This window comes from Ascaphus truei, unplaced genomic scaffold (assembly GCF_040206685.1).
Source record: "Ascaphus truei isolate aAscTru1 unplaced genomic scaffold, aAscTru1.hap1 HAP1_SCAFFOLD_2596, whole genome shotgun sequence".
Lineage (NCBI taxonomy): Eukaryota > Metazoa > Chordata > Amphibia > Anura > Ascaphidae > Ascaphus > Ascaphus truei.
In genome coordinates, this window is record NW_027455532.1 from 2,044 (window position 1) to 19,084 (window position 17,041).

At 44.4% G+C, this 17,041-nt stretch overlaps 1 protein-coding gene across 2 annotated transcripts; it reads right to left on the reverse strand.

Moving 5' to 3' along the window:
- Positions 1–513: 513 nt before the first annotated feature.
- Positions 514–11,177, reverse strand: LOC142481401 (unconventional myosin-IXb-like). Of its 2 annotated transcripts, none has more exons than XM_075582842.1 (9): positions 11,107–11,177; positions 8,690–8,771; positions 8,159–8,342; positions 6,088–6,215; positions 5,081–5,186; positions 3,751–3,882; positions 2,720–2,848; positions 1,920–1,975; positions 514–787 (listed from the first exon to the last, which is right to left on the reverse strand). In XM_075582842.1, the coding sequence occupies exons 1-5, from the start codon at positions 11,160–11,162 to the stop codon at positions 5,097–5,099; spliced, it is 540 nt and encodes a 179-aa protein (XP_075438957.1). In that variant the 5' UTR covers positions 11,163–11,177; the 3' UTR covers positions 514–787; positions 1,920–1,975; positions 2,720–2,848; positions 3,751–3,882; positions 5,081–5,096. The 2 variants fall into 2 exon arrangements, with proteins under 2 accessions (XP_075438957.1, XP_075438956.1); XM_075582841.1 differs by having other exon boundaries at positions 1,890–1,975.
- Positions 11,178–17,041: the final 5,864 nt, after the last annotated feature.

Here is a 17,041-nt window from a genome sequence, read left to right on the forward strand (position 1 = left end):
CCCAGCCTGGGTTCATGCCTGGCTGACGGGCGGCTGATCTGTTAAATGATAATGATTAGGATTTAATAGGCTGCAATGCTTCGCGTGTCTACCAGATGGCATAAATTCATGAATTGTAATGCAGTATATATATATATACTGTGCAGTATTGCAGCCAGCGGGAATAAAATGCTTCAAACCCTGCATGGAAAATAACCCAATGCACTCGGGCAGAAAACAGTCACAAACCTCAATACACCCGGGTATACCCGAATTCGTGGGACTAGCCGAGCTCGAATAAAGTGTGTCGCCAGTGTACTCCGTTCAACACAAGCTCAGGAGAGATTGACATTGATTTTATATATGTATAATACACAGTGGTCAACAAACCCGATCGCCACGGGCGACAAGATTTTGTCCGGTGGCGGACCTCATGGTCGCCATGGATGATATACAATCCGCATTTGAACAAGCTAGATTCACTGATAGAAAATATTTAGTTTGTTATAAAACTCACAATAAAGACATCAAACAGGGTTTTCAGAAACCTTTATTCATTACACAATTTAATAAACAAGCTAACCAAATCCGTACCATCATAAAAAAACCATTGGGACATATTAAAACTAGATGCAGATCTTAGACGTATTCTGCAAGAAGGACCAAGAATAGTCTTCAAAAAAGCTAAAACGATTGTATCATCGATTTCCCCAAGTGTATTTCAGTCCATTAGTGAGTAGTCATATCCGTGGCAGCCCCAATGGGTTTTTCTGTTGCGGCCATTGTAATTTCTGTCAGTATGCCAGACCTTTAAAAAAAGTAAAAAGCGCACAGTCAAAAAACTGTTATAAAATTCAAACTTTTATTAATTGTCATACAAGTTTTGTCGTTTACACACTTTGGTGTGGTTGCGGCAAACGTTACGTGGGTCGTACAATCAGACCCTTGAAAACTAGGATATCTGAACATGTTCGGTTAATCACAAGACATGATCTGTCTCATCCAGTATCCAGACATTTCTCAAGCTGTTTGCAAGGCGGTATAATTAATGTTAATTTCTCTGGTTTGGAACATGTGTCTCCACATACCAGGGGAGGAGACAGACTTAATTTCCTCAATCGAAGAGAAATGTATTGGATTTTCACCTTAGATCCAGTCCATCCAAGGGGTATGAACATTGAATGGGAATTAAAATATTTTCTGATATATTGATACTTCATTCTCCTCCCTTGGTGTGCATTGATACGTGCCCAATTCATTGATTTATTTATGGATTCATTCCTTAAATAAGTTGTTCTGGTTGGCTGGCGCACACGCGCAGAAAGGGGTCTGCGCACGCTGCGGGCACCGCCGTGTACCGCGTCAGGGGGCGGAGCCTAGCCGTGATTCTAACACACACACAGAGAGAGGGAGACACACACAGAGACACACACAGAGAGAGAGAGAGAGAGGCACAAAGAGACACAGAGAGAGAGAAAGAGAAACACAGAGAGAGACACAGAGAGAGAAAGAGACACACACAGAGAGAGACAGAGAGAGAGACACACACACACACAGAGAGAGAGACACACACACGCAGAGAGACACAGAGAGAGAGGGAGACACAAAGAGACACAGAGAGAGAGAAAGAGAAACACAGAGAGAGAGACACAGAGAGAGAAAGAGACACACACAGAGAGAGACAGAGAGAGAGACACACACACACACAGAGCGAGAGACACAGAGAGACAGAAAGAAAGAGACAGAGAGAGAGAGACACAAACACACACACACACACAGAGAGACACACACAAAGAGAGCCTGAGAGACAGACACACAGAGAGACACAGACAGACACACAGACAGAGACAGACTGACTGACAGACACATAGACTGAGAAATAGACAGAGAGATAGACAGACATAACTCACCGAGTATTAATATAGAGAGGTGTGTGCTACCTGGGATATATTCAGAGAATATTAGAACACGGAGATCCCTTCGGGGCGCATTCCACCTAAAAAAAAAAAATGAATGTAATATTGGTATTTAGTCAAATTAAACTTTGATAGCTATACTAAAATAAATATGTGACAAGTATTATTGGATTCCACTCTTATCACAGGGAAACCCAACTTGTGCTCCAAACCGCGGGAGAAGCAATTCCAGGCGTGCAAGGGAGAGGGCGGTGTGGAGCAACCAGGATCCCTTCATAAGGAGAAATAAATCCTAAATGTACAGGCCAAGGCTGTCAGAGAAAAAGAAACTGTCTTCAAGGAGCAGAATACTGATGTGGAAGTCGGGTTTTGCATACAAATATCCCAAGAATTAACTCATTAAAAAAATGTATCTATGTATAACCCCTTCCGTGCATGGAAGGGGATACAGGCGTATACAGGAGATGCTTCTATAGCCAGCATTGAACACTGAAGCAACGATTCACTACTTCACCAACTTCCAATATGTTCTTTTAGACCGGGACTCAAGGAGAAACTTCCCACTTTAAAGGGCAGCTCCCTAACTGCAAGGGTGTGAGTTTCTGGGATTCCAACTCAGAGGGGGCCCCCATGTGAGTTTCCGCCATCCCATCTTGGAGGGGGTCCCTGAGTGTGTGTGGGACCCCACATCTAGAGGGACACCACCCCTAACCCCCCCCCCCTCCTCCCCCGTGTGAGTGTCTGGAATCTCATCCACAGAAGGGGCTGCGTGACTGCCTCCTCCACAGAAACATTACATTGCAGGGCTTTTTTGGGGTACTCACCGTGTTGTGTTTGAGCAGGGACAGGCTGCACAGCGCTTGTGTCTCTGCTGCTTTCATCATGCCAATCTCCTTAATTTTGAGTATGTACAGTACTGCCTCATCTGCTCCTTAATCAGCATCTCCACACACCTACAGGGGAAGCACAAGGACAATCGGGTTACAGCGCCTTCCACTTAACCCCTTGCTTTATAACAAGTCCCTGACCCCTCTGGCAAGGAAGGGGTGAATAGAGGTGGCATCCCTAACCCCGTCTGAGATGGGCAAACCGTAGTCTTCAAAATATCCACCCCGTTTTATTTCATTATTTCCCCCAAGTTCCCTTTAAAAACCCCACAAATGTATTCCCAATGAATTCTTCGGCAGGAAACCATTAGTTTGCGACTTGGTCAATTAGCTGGAAAACAAAAACATTTCTTATGGAAACATGAGAACACGGGAGATTACAGCTCTGAAGTGCGACAGCAGGGCCCACGGGGATAGGACAGAATCACTGTGCAGATCATACGAGAAAGTCGTCTTATCCGGTACTACACACCGCAGCGTCAGACACAGGAGCTTGTCTTCTGAGCTTACTATCTCAGTTTTTGGGTGGTCACATGGTGCCGGCACTGCACACCCACTTCAAAGGCAGTGAATTAACCACTAGACTCCCCTTCCCTTAATCCGTTTACAACGGGTGCAGCCTCCGACCAAGGCCCCTATCCGGGCTGAATTGCTCGAGAAGATTTTACCTCTTTTAAGGCAGAACCCCCCCCCCAAATAAAACCTACACGAGTTTAGCGCATAACAGTATTTTGCTCCCTTGATTGTCTCAATCTGCAGCAGCGCAGATCACGACGGTAACTTTGAGACTGTGCTGGGCCTGGGAGGGAGCGACATTCTGACTTCCCGGTCCTTCAATATTTCAACAGCTCATATCGAAGCAAATAAATAACATGCCCTGATTGGGCGGAAGGAAAGGGACAGGCGGGCGCCTGAATTAGGCTGTGATTTTACCAAAAAACGCCGGCATACAGTAATCGAAACCTTACGTGATGGTTTTGGAAACCTCCTTCAGGGTGGTCTGTAGGTCATAGTTGGCTGGACAGCGCAGGAGGCAGGGCGCGAAGATGATGGCCAAGGAATTTGAGGACATGCGGTTCGCATCTTCCATCACAGCCACTCTGCAAAATAGGGTGGCGTTAGAGAATGCCCCACAATGCATTGCCCTGCTGGGCTCTGAGCAGGCATGGGGCTATCTGAGCCCGTGTTTCCAGGGCTGCTTAGCAGACGGAGCCTTCCAGGTGTGACCCTCACTGCCCAGTTATTAGAGCACTGTAACATGCACCTCTTCATCTCTGCACTTCCCTATAATGCAATGGGGCTCAGCTCCCATCCTCAAGCTCCCCCAACAAGTCCGGTTTTCAGGATATCCCTGCTTCAGCACAGGTGGCTCAATCAGTCCCTGCTTCAGCACAGGTGGCTCTATCAGAGGCTTCGACTGAGCCACCTGTGCTCAAGCTGGGATATCCTGAAAACCTGACCTGTTGGGGGGGGAGGGGGCTTCGGGACTGGAGTTGAGCACCCTTGCTATAATGGATCTGTACATTCTTCCTAACTAATGTGATTCCTGAGCGGCCAGCACTGCTTACAGATATGAGGAAAATGCCCTGTGGTTACACAGCCACACCTCACTATATGCAGGAAGACACAGGAAGGAATCCCTGTGCAAAGCAATACATTCTCTCCATCTGTGGTCTGTGGGGGGGACAATACATTGGGTTTGCTATTGCTTTGCAAGTCCTCTTGGGGTTAAAGGGTTAAAGGCAAAGTGTGTGTGTGTGTGTGTGTGTGTGTGTGTGTGTGTGTGTGTGTGTGTGTGTGTGTGTGTGTGTGTGTGTGTGTGTGTGTGTGTGTGTGTGTGTGTGTGTGTGTGTGTGTGTGTGTGTGTGTGTGTGTATATATATATATATATATATATATATATATATATATATATATATATATAATGCCATATAAATAATACATATATACAGTATTGGGAATAAATAACACACACAATCCCCGATTCTCTGATGCAGGCCTCATCCGTACGTCTATAAGAGAGGAAACAGCCATTTAAAAAGTGTACGAAAGTCTACAGACTGATTATCTCCGGGGAGATGCACACAGAATTTAGGTTGATTAAATCTTAGATTTAAAATTATATTATGTGTATTAAAACAATACACTGACAAGTGAGGGACTCATTTGAACACAGAGTTGGGGCCCGCTCCTGTATGCCCAGGAACACTCCTAGCAGCACACTGACATTGAGCACTACAGGTCTGCATCCTCCCCTGCAATCACACAAAGGGGTTTGCAACCTCTCCTGCATCTTACTTGACAAGGTGGAAGATCAGCCTCTCCAGAGTGTTGTAATGGGCCTGGGGAAGCTGTCCCAGAACTTTGTAGATGGCACACAGCTGTTCCTGCTTCCCAGGGAGCTCTAAAGGGAGAAGGCAAAGCAATAGATGGGTAACGGAGACGTGGGAGAGGTTTACTAAACACCTTCAGTGCTAGAGAGGCCGGACACCTTGTTCTGCAGTGCATGGCAGACCCCTCAGGCGCTACAAGGGTTAGTGGAGATAAAGAAGTAAATGTCTGTTCGTCTAGTGTGGCACAGATCCTGGAGTCTGACTCTCCTACTGCAGGGCATCACAGACCAAAGGGGACTATGGACCATGACGCCTGTCATTCCCACTGCAGGTGACAGTGGCACAGACAGATGGCACCCATGTCCCACTGAGCCTGACCCAGAGTCCGTACCCCTGGTAAAAAGAGGCAGACATAATAGTCCTATGGCCCATGGAGTGTGTCACACCAACCACTGGGTGACAGTGACAAACAGGAGAGACCTATGGCCCATGTGGTCTGTCCCTCAACTTGAAGCTGACAGACGTACAGACATAACTTATGGCCCACTGAGTCTGTCGCTTCACCAGCAGAGTGACAAAGACTGAAAGGATTTCTGTTCACCAAGTCTAACCCAGAGATAAGAGGCCTATGGCCCATGCAATATCTCCCTTTCCACAGTGACACAAACAAAAGGGACTTTTAGCCGGTGGAGTCTGTCCCTCCAACATTAAAATGAAACAGACCGAGTAGATGTTCCACTGAGTGTGACCCAAAAATAAGGCTCATACGGCATCGCTCCCTTTCACCTCAGGGTGAAAAGTATCTCTGGCCAATGGAGTCTACGCCTCCCACCATAGGATAAAGCACAAAGGTACTGTAGATCTCTCCTGCCCATCCAGGATTTCGTGTTCTGCAGTGGAGATCCTCTCTGCAATTTGTCACTAAGCCCCGCGACTCTTCAGAGGGAGGGTTACCTTCCTCTCTGCACTTACCCACGGCTCGTAGGAACTCGTTGTACGAGCGAAGGTCATGAGTGGCTCCGGGAGCTCACGCAACCACTGCTTCAGGATGCCAGTGATGACGTGGATGGGGTAATTATCCAGTTTCACAGAGCTGGGGTCTGTCCAGAAGGGAGACAGAAAACATGTGAGAAAACAAGAGGACTTGTAATGACCGATCCCCATCACCCTTTTATAGGCACTATCCGCGGAGCACAAATACAGAGAAAACATTTTAGATACATGGAAATATTGTTTTTTTTCTCCTCACAAAAATAAGTATTAGGCTGCGGCCACGCTGCCTGCGCTGCACGCACCTGCGAATTCTCCGGTCTACAGAGAGCTGCAAGGGGAAAGACGGGGGGGGGCATTACTGGGGCGCGGCCATGACATCACCTGGCAGGTTCGCCCTCATTGGCTTAACCGCCGGTGGGCGTGGCCTAGCGCTCTGTCGCTAGTTCCTATCTCAATTTTCATGTGTACCTCAAAAACTCGCAGCGGGCCCGGCCCCATTGTGGGGCGGCTCTTGTCCCTGCAGCGTCCGCCACAGCGGTCGCTGCAGTAGCCAGCGGGGACCTGGCCTTATGAAAACATTTTGGTAAGCTGAAGTGTGTCGTTGTGTAGTCTGCCAGGAAAAAAGTTAAGAGTAATTAAATGTGTTAAAGACGATTACAGGCAGTCCTCGTTTTACAGCGCTTCGCTTTACAACGAATGGCTTATCCAGCGCTATGCAATGCATACCTATGTTCATTTTTACAACGCCAAAACGGCTTATCCAGCGCTCTTACGATGCTTTGCAACGTTGTTTATGTGTATGTGTGTATGTATAAATATATATATATATACACATAAACAACGTTGCAAAGCGTCGTAAGAGCATATATATAATATTATATTATATTACATAATATATTATTTATTATGTTATATTATATATATATATATATATATATATAATACAGTATATACACTATATAATGTATGTGTGTGCTGCATATCTTATTGCCTGTGTAAAATATTTGGTGTATTTTAGTGTTAAAAATGCCTTCAGGAACAGAACCTTTCATTTAAACAGTGTTCCTGTGGGAAAACGTGTTTCGCTTTACAACGTTTCGCTATCCAACGCCATTTTGAGTAACGCATTGTGTCGGATAACCGAGGACTGCCTGTATATTATTCCACTGTTTAAAGGGTCAGTCCCTCCTAGGACCAAAATGTACTACTGACCGTGAGATGTTTAAGGGGTCACACCTGGGTGACTTATGCCTTTTTAAAAAAACAAAAATATATAACACCTATAAGTATTTATTATTCATTATTTCAAGTTCCTTTGTAAACACGATGAGCTGAGATTTGGGAGGGGGGGGGGGGGCGATTTCCTCTGGCTTCCCTTTTGTCTGATTTCACCATGTGCTGAACAGGAGTTTGCACAGGCAAAGCCCCCTCCTCCCTTATCTTTATTGGCTCTCACAGGGTGGCCAGAGGTTGAGTAAACACTGCTGAGAAGCATCCTCCCTCCTTTAAATGCTTTATTTCCCAAATAATGACAGCAGCCAATGTTTTGCTTTGAGCCCAGTTACTGTATGTTACAGGAAAATGACATTCTTTACAAAAATGTCGTTTCATTGTGAACTGCCAGGGATTGCACATTTAAATGATAATATCTTATTTGTCCCTTAGGCCGTGATTATACCAAAATTGTCCGGCAGCGTTGCGCGGCTCAAAAACAAATTGCTGCAATCCAATTAAGGTAAACATACCTCGCACTCCGCGCTCGCTGCCTGGAACTGCAGGGCGGCAGACTGGAGAGCAGACAGGAAATTTTGTTTTGAGCAGGAGACGGCCGTGTCACGTGAGCGGTTCAGCCAATGAGGGCGAACCGCTCACAGCCACGCCTCCGCCACACCTCCCTGTCTCCTCTGCTTGTCTCCTGCCTGCAGTTCAACATGCCGCTTGGCGGCATCGATAGGATGACATCACCAGATCACACTGCCGCCCCGTCGGAGATGGTATAATCTCAGCCTAAATGTGTGCCTCCCCCGGTTCCCTCACAATCCCAGCGCACCGTTCTCCAGGGACTGTTTGAGCTCTCGCATGCGATTGGCTGCCCCACACTTCCGGTAGATGCCCTCCGTGTGCAGGCCGTACATCTCCAGGTACTCTAAGAGCATCTCCATGACAACGGGCACCGAGGACGTCTCACTGATCAGGTCCCCCACGTGCACCCCGAAGTGATGGTTTCCCAGGTTCTGAGGGAGGGATCAGTGTTACCACGGCAACAAAGAGGTGTTCCCTCTGTTACCCAAGAGGATTGAGAAGGTCGGGGCGAGAGAGAAGGCCGGGGCAAAAGAGAAGGGAGGGTGGGGGGGAGAGAAAAGGTTGGGGCGAGAGAGAAAGGGGGCGAGTGAGAAGGGAGGGTGAGACAGAAGCGGGTTGCGGTTGAGGATGGGGTGAGAGAATGGGGGGTGTAACATGTGAGCGCTGCAAGAGGGTTTGACACGTCACACAGCTCACACTCTTCCCTCCCTCCCCCCTGATGTACCTTCCTCCCTCCCTTCCCCCTGATATAACTTCCTCCCTCCCCCTCCCTATGTACCTTCCTCCCTCCCGCCAAGTCGCAGGGGCTCTGGATGGTGCTGGCTTCGCTGATCTTGGACGGGTTCCTCTGGAGTTTGTGCCTGGAAGGTGAAACAACACACATATATACACACACCCTGCTTGTATTTCCAACCCCCCCCCCTCATCCATGTATTTCAACCCCCTTGCACAGATGTGTATATATACCCCCTATTTGTATGCATACACAGACACACACACACACATATATTTGTATGCATGTACAAATTCATATACATACTTCTGCATTTTGAAGGTGTATGTATTATAAATAAATATACATTCCTTTAGTAAGGAAAAATATATATTACTATACAGGAAACATATCGCAGACATGACCAGTCCATGCTCAGTCACTCTCTCTGATAAGTGAATCATACAGATACAAGTACACACAGACCGATATGCCACATATCTGCAGGTCCTTACTCTGTCAGCTTCTCCTTGCTCTCTAGGCTCTCCCCTGGATTCTCCTCCTCGGGCATCACCGCTGCTTCCCCCTGCCCCACCTCGTTCTGCCTTCTCCCTCCTTTCTCCTCTTCTTTTGCCTTCTGCACTCCATCGGAGTTGTCATGTCTCCATTTATGCTCCTCTTCTCGTTCAAGGGCTTCCTGTCTGCTCTTCTCAGACACCATCTCCTTGTACCTGGTAAGACGGATATTATATTAACATTACCATCCAACCACTATTATATTGGGGATTGAAAATTACACTAAAAAGTATTTATAGAAAATACTAAATTATTGTGATCTACTTAGATTTTGCATAGGCTTTGATACGGTTCCACACAATAGGTTAAAAGCAAATTGGACTCTACAAATATTTGCACCTGGATTGAAAACTGGTTGAAGGATACACAACATAGAGTTGTCGTAAATTGAACTTTTTCAGGTTGGGCTAAAGTCGTGAGTGGAGTACCTCAGGGATCGGTACTAGGACCCCTGCTTTTTAACTTGTTTGTTAATGACCTTGAGGTTGGCATCGAGAGCAAAGTCTTAATCTTTGCTGATGATACTAAATTGTGTAAGGTAGTAGAATCAGAGCAGGATGTAATTTCTCTCCAGAAGGACTTGGGGAGACTGGAAACTTGGGCAGGTAAATGGCAGATGAGGTTTAATACAGATAAATGTAAGGTTATGCATTTGAGAAACAAGAATAAACAGGAGACTTGCAAATTAAATGGGGATAAATTGGGAGGAATCCTTGATGGAGAAGGATTTAGGAGTGCTTGTACACAGCAATAGTGCCCAAAGTCATGCAGTAACTGCAAAGGCAAACAAGATCTTATCTTACAAAAAATGGGCAATGGATGGGAGGGAAGTCCATGCTTAGTCATTCTCTCTGATAAGTGAATCATACAGATACAAGTACACACAGACCGATATGCCACATATCTGCAGGTCCTTACTCTGTCAGCTTCTCCTTGCTCTCTAGGCTCTCCCCTGGATTCTCCTTCGCGGGCATCACCTCTGCTTCCCCCTGCCCCACCTCGTTCTGCCTTCTCCCTCCTTTCTCCTCTTCTTCTGCTTTCTGCACTCCATCGGAGTTGTCATGTCTCCATTTATGCTCCTCTTCTCGTTCAAGGGCTTCCTGTCTGCTCTTCTCAGACACAATCTCCTTGTACCTGGTAAGACGGATATTATATTAACATTACCATCCAACCACTAATATATTGGGGATTGAAAATTACACTAAAAAGTATTTATAGAAAATACAAAATTATTGTGATCTACTTAGATTTTGCATAGGCTTTGACACGGTTCCACACAAGAGGTTAATGTACAAAATAAAGCAAATTGGACTCTAAAAATATTTGCACCTGGATTGAAAACTGGTTGAAGGATACACAACATAGAGTTGTTGTAAATGCAACTTTTTCAGGTTGGGCTAAAGTCGTGAGTGGAGTACCTCAGGGATCGGTACTGGGACCCCTGCTTTTTAACTTGTTTGTTAATGACCTTGAGGTTGGCATCGAGAGCAAAGTCTCAATCTTTGCTGATGATACTAAATTGTGTAAGGTAGTAGAATCAGAGCAGGATGTAATTTCTCTCCAGAAGGACTTGGAGAGACTGGATACTTGGGCAGGTAAATGGCAGATGAGGTTTAATACAGATAAATGTAAGGTTATGCATTTTTGAAACAAGAATAAACAGGAGACTTGCAAATTAAATGGGGATAAATTGGGGGAATCCTTGATGGAGAAGGATTTAGGAGTGCTTGTACACAGCAATAGTGCCCAAAGTCATGCAGTAACTGCAAAGGCAAACAAGATCTTATCTTACAATAAATGGGCAATGGATGGAAGGGAAGTCCATGCTCAGTCACTCTCTCTGATAAGTGAATCATACTGATACAAGTACACACAGACCGATATGCCACATATCTGCAGGTCCTTACTCTGTCAGCTTCTCCTTGCTCTCTAGGCTCTCCCCTGGATTCTCCTTCTCGGGCATCACCTCTGCTTCCCCCTGCCCCACCTCATTCTGCCTTCTCCCTCCTTTCTCCTCTTCTTTTGCCTTCTGCACTCCATCGGAGTTGTCATGTCTCCATTTATGCTCCTCTTCTCGTTCAAGGGCTTCCTGTCTGCTCTTCTCAGACACCATCTCCTTGTACCTGGTAAGACGGATATTATATTAACATTACCATCCAATCACTATTATATTGGGGATTGAAAATTACACTAAAAAGTATTTATAGAAAATACAAAATTATTGTGATCTACTTAGATTTTGCATAGGCTTTGATACGGTTCCACACAAGAGGTTAATGTACAAAATAAAGCAAATTGGACTCTAAAAATATTTGCACCTGGATTGAAAACTGGTTGAAGGATACACAACATAGAGTTGTCGTAAATGGAACTTTTTCAGGTTGGGCTAAAGTCGTGAGTGGAGTACCTCAGGGATCGGTACTAGAACCCCTGCTTTTTAACTTGTTTGTTAATGACCTTGAGGTTGGCATCGAGAGCAAAGTCTTAATCTTTGCTGATGATACTAAATTGTGTAAGGTAGTAGAATCAGAGCAGGATGTAATTTCTCTCCAGAAGGACTTGGGAGACTGGAAACTTGGGCAGGTAAATGGCAGATGAGGTTTAATACAGATACATGTAAGGTTATGCATTTGAGAAACAAGAATAAACAGGAGACTTGCAAATTAAATGGGGATAAATTGGGGGAATCCTTGATGGAGAAGGATTTAGGAGTGCTTGTACACAGCAATAGTGCCCAAAGTCATGCAGTAACTGCAAAGGCAAACAAGATCTTATCTTACAATAAATGGGCAATGGATGGAAGGGAAGTCCATGCTCAGTCACTCTCTCTGATAAGTGAATCATACAGATACAAGTACACACAGACCGATATGCCACATATCTGCAGGTCCTTACTCTGTCAGCTTCTCCTTGCTCTCTAGGCTCTCCCCTGGATTCTCCTTCTCGGGCATCACCTCTGCTTCCCCCTGCCCCACCTTGTTCTGCCTTCTCCCTCCTTTCTCCTCTTCTTCTGCCTTCTGCACTCCATCGGAGTTGTCATGTCTCCATTTATGCTCCTCTTCTCGTTCAAGGGCTTCCTGTCTGCTCTTCTCAGACACCATCTCCTTGTACCTGGTAAGACGGATATTATATTAACATTACCATCCAACCACTATTATATTGGGGATTGAAAATTACACTAAAAAGTATTTATAGAAAATACTAAATTATTGTGATCTACTTAGATTTTGCATAGGCTTTGATACGGTTCCACACAAGAGGTTAATGTACAAAATAAAGCAAATTGGACTCTAAAAATATTTGCACCTGGATTGAAAACTGGTTGAAGGATACACAACATAGAGTTGTCGTAAATGGAACTTTTTCAGGTTGGGCTAAAGTCGTGAGTGGAGTACCTCAGGGATCGGTACTAGGACCCCTGCTTTTTAACTTGTTTGTTAATGACCTTGAGGTTGGCATCGAGAGCAAAGTCTTAATCTTTGCTGATGATACTAAATTGTGTAAGGTAGTAGAATCAGAGCAGGATGTAATTTCTCTCCAGAAGGACTTGGGGAGACTGGAAACTTGGGCAGGTAAATGGCAGATGAGGTTTAATACAGATAAATGTAAGGTTATGCATTTGAGAAACAAGAATAAACAGGAGACTTGCAAATTAAATGGGGATAAATTGGGGGAATCCTTGATGGAGAAGGATTTAGGAGTGCTTGTACACAGCAATAGTGCCCAAAGTCATGCAGTAACAGCAAAGGCAAACAAGATTTTATCTTACAATAAATGGGCAATGGATGGAAGGGAAGTCCATGCTCAGTCACTCTCTCTGATAAGTGAATCATACAGATACAAGTACACACAGACCGATATGCCACATATCTGCAGGTCCTTACTCTGTCAGCTTCTCCTTGCTCTCTAGGCTCTCCCCTGGATTCTCCTTCTCGGGCATCACCTTTGCTTCCCCCTGCCCCACCTCGTTCTGCCTTCTCCCTCCTTTCTCCTCTTCTTCTGCCTTCTGCACTCCATCGGAATTGTCATGTCTCCATTTATGCTCCTCTTCTCGTTCAAGGGCTTCCTGTCTGCTCTTCTCAGACACCATCTCCTTGTACCTGGTAAGACGGATATTATATTAACATTACCATCCAACCACTATTACAGTATATTGGGGATTGAAAATTACACTAAAAAGTATTTATAGAAAATACAAAATTATTGTGATCTACTTAGATTTTGCATAGGCTTTGATACGGTACCACACAAGAGGTTAATGTACAAAATAAAGCAAATTGGACTCTAAAAATATTTGCACCTGGATTGAAAACTGGTTGAAGGATACACAACATAGAGTTGTCGTAAATGGAACTTTTTCAGGTTGGGCTAAAGTCGTGAGTGGAGTACCTCAGGGATCGGTACTAGGACCCCTGCTTTTTAACTTGTTTGTTAATGACCTTGAGGTTGGCATCGAGAGCAAAGTCTTAATCTTTGCTGATGATACTAAATTGTGTAAGGTAGTAGAATCAGAGCAGGATGTAATTTCTCTCCAGAAGGACTTGGGGAGACTGAAAACTTGGGCAGGTAAATGGCAGATGAGGTTTAATACAGATAAATGTAAGGTTATGCATTTGAGAAACAAGAATAAACAGGAGACTTGCAAATTAAATGGGGATAAATTGGGAGGAATCCTTGATGGAGAAGGATTTAGGAGTGCTTGTACACAGCAATAGTGCCCAAAGTCATGCAGTAACTGCAAAGGCAAACAAGATCTTATCTTACAAAAAATGGGCAATGGATGGGAGGGAAGTCCATGCTTAGTCATTCTCTCTGATAAGTGAATCATACAGATACAAGTACACACAGACCGATATGCCACATATCTGCAGGTCCTTACTCTGTCAGCTTCTCCTTGCTCTCTAGGCTCTCCCCTGGATTCTCCTTCGCGGGCATCACCTCTGCTTCCCCCTGCCCCACCTCGTTCTGCCTTCTCCCTCCTTTCTCCTCTTCTTCTGCTTTCTGCACTCCATCGGAGTTGTCATGTCTCCATTTATGCTCCTCTTCTCGTTCAAGGGCTTCCTGTCTGCTCTTCTCAGACACCATCTCCTTGTACCTGGTAAGACGAATATTATATTAACATTACCATCCAACCACTATTATATTGGGGATTGAAAATTACACTAAAAAGTATTTATAGAAAATACAAAATTATTGTGATCTACTTAGATTTTGCATAGGCTTTGATACGGTTCCACACAAGAGGTTAATGTACAAAATAAAGCAAATTGGACTCTAAAAATATTTGCACCTGGATTGAAAACTGGTTGAAGGATACACAACATAGAGTTGTCATAAATGGAACTTTTTCAGGTTGGGCTAAAGTCGTGAGTGGAGTACCTCAGGGATCGGTACTGGGACCCCTGCTTTTTAACTTGTTTGTTAATGACCTTGAGGTTGGCATCGAGAGCAAAGTCTCAATCTTTGCTGATGATACTAAATTGTGTAAGATAGTAGAATCAGAGCAGGATGTAATTTCTCTCCAGAAGGACTTGGGGAGACTGGAAACTTGGGCAGGTAAATGGCAGATGAGGTTTAATACAGATAAATGTAAGGTTATGCATTTTTGAAACAAGAATAAACAGGAGACTTGCAAATTAAATGGGGATAAATTGGGGGAATCCTTGATGGAGAAGGATTTAGGAATGCTTGTACACAGCAATAGTGCCCAAAGTCATGCAGTAACTGCAAAGGCAAACAAGATCTTATCTTACAATAAATGGGCAATGGATGGAAGGGAAGTCCATGCTCAGTCACTCTCTCTGATAAGTGAATCATACTGATACAAGTACACACAGACCGATATGCCACATATCTGCAGGTCCTTACTCTGTCAGCTTCTCCTTGCTCTCTAGGCTCTCCCCTGGATTCTCCTCCTCGGGCATCACCGCTGCTTCCCCCTGCCCCACCTCGTTCTGCCTTCTCCCTCCTTTCTCCTCTTCTTCTGCCTTCTGCACTCCATCGGAGTTGTCATGTCTCCATTTATGCTCCTCTTCTCGTTCAAGGGCTTCCTGTCTGCTCTTCTCAGACACAATCTCCTTGTACCTGGTAAGACGGATATTATATTAACATTACCATCCAACTACTAATATATTGGGGATTGAAAATTACACTAAAAAGTATTTATAGAAAATACTAAATTATTGTGATCTACTTAGATTTTGCATAGGCTTTGATACGGTTCCACACAAGAGGTTAATGTACAAAATAAAGCAAATTGGACTCTAAAAATATTTGCACCTGGATTGAAAACTGGTTGAAGGATACACAACATAGAGTTGTCGTAAATGGAACTTTTTCAGGTTGGGCTAAAGTCGTGAGTGGAGTACCTCAGGGATCGGTACTAGGACCCCTGCTTTTTAACTTGTTTGTTAATGACCTTGAGGTTGGCATCGAGAGCAAAGTCTTAATCTTTGCTGATGATACTAAATTGTGTAAGGTAGTAGAATCAGAGCAGGATGTAATTTCTCTCCAGAAGGACTTGGGGAGACTGGAAACTTGGGCAGGTAAATGGCAGATGATTTTTAATACAGATAAATGTAAGGTTATGCATTTGAGAAACAAGAATAAACAGGAGACTTGCAAATTAAATGGGGATAAATTGGGGGAATCCTTGATGGAGAAGGATTTAGGAGTGCTTGTACACAGCAATAGTGCCCAAAGTCATGCAGTAACTGCAAAGGCAAACAAGATCTTATCTTACAATAAATGGGCAATGGATGGAAGGGAAGTCCATGCTCAGTCACTCTCTCTGATAAGTGAATCATACAGATACAAGTACACACAGACCGATATGCCACATATCTGCAGGTCCTTACTCTGTCAGCTTCTCCTTGCTCTCTAGGCTCTCCCCTGGATTCTCCTTCTCGGGCATCACCTCTGCTTCCCCCTGCCCCACCTCGTTCTGCCTTCTCCCTCCTTTCTCCTCTTCTTCTGCCTTCTGCACTCCATCGGAGTTGTCATGTCTCCATTTATGCTCCTCTTCTCGTTCAAGGGCTTCCTGTCTGCTCTTCTCAGACACCATCTCCTTGTACCTAGTAAGACGGATATTATATTAACATTACCATCCAACCACTATTATATTGGGGATTGAAAATTACACTAAAAAGTATTTATAGAAAATACAAAATTATTGTGATCTACTTAGATTTTGCATAGGCTTTGATACGGTTCCACACAAGAGGTTAATGTACAAAATAAAGCAAATTGGACTCTAAAAATATTTGCACCTGGATTGAAAACTGGTTGAAGGATACACAACATAGAGTTGTCGTAAATGGAACTTTTTCAGGTTGGGCTAAAGTCGTGAGTGGAGTACCTCAGGGATCGGTACTGGGACCCCTGCTTTTTAACTTGTTTGTTAATGACCTTGAGGTTGGCATCGAGAGCAAAGTCTCAATCTTTGCTGATGATACTAAATTGTGTAAGGTAGTAGAATCAGAGCAGGATGTAATTTCTCTCCAGAAGGACTTGGGGAGACTGGAAACTTGGGCAGGTAAATGGCAGATGAGGTATAATACAGATAAATGTAAGGTTATGCATTTGAGAAACAAGAATAAACAGGAGACTTGCAAATTAAATGGGGATAAATTGGGGGAATCCTTGATGGAGAAGGATTTAGGAGTGCTTGTACACAGCAATAGTGCCCAAAGTCATGCAGTAACTGCAAAGGCAAACAAGATCTTATCTTACAATAAATGGGCAATGGATGGAAGGGAAGTCCATGCTCAGTCACTCTCTCTGATAAGTGAATCATACAGATACAAGTACACACAGACCGATATGCCACATATCTGCAGGTCC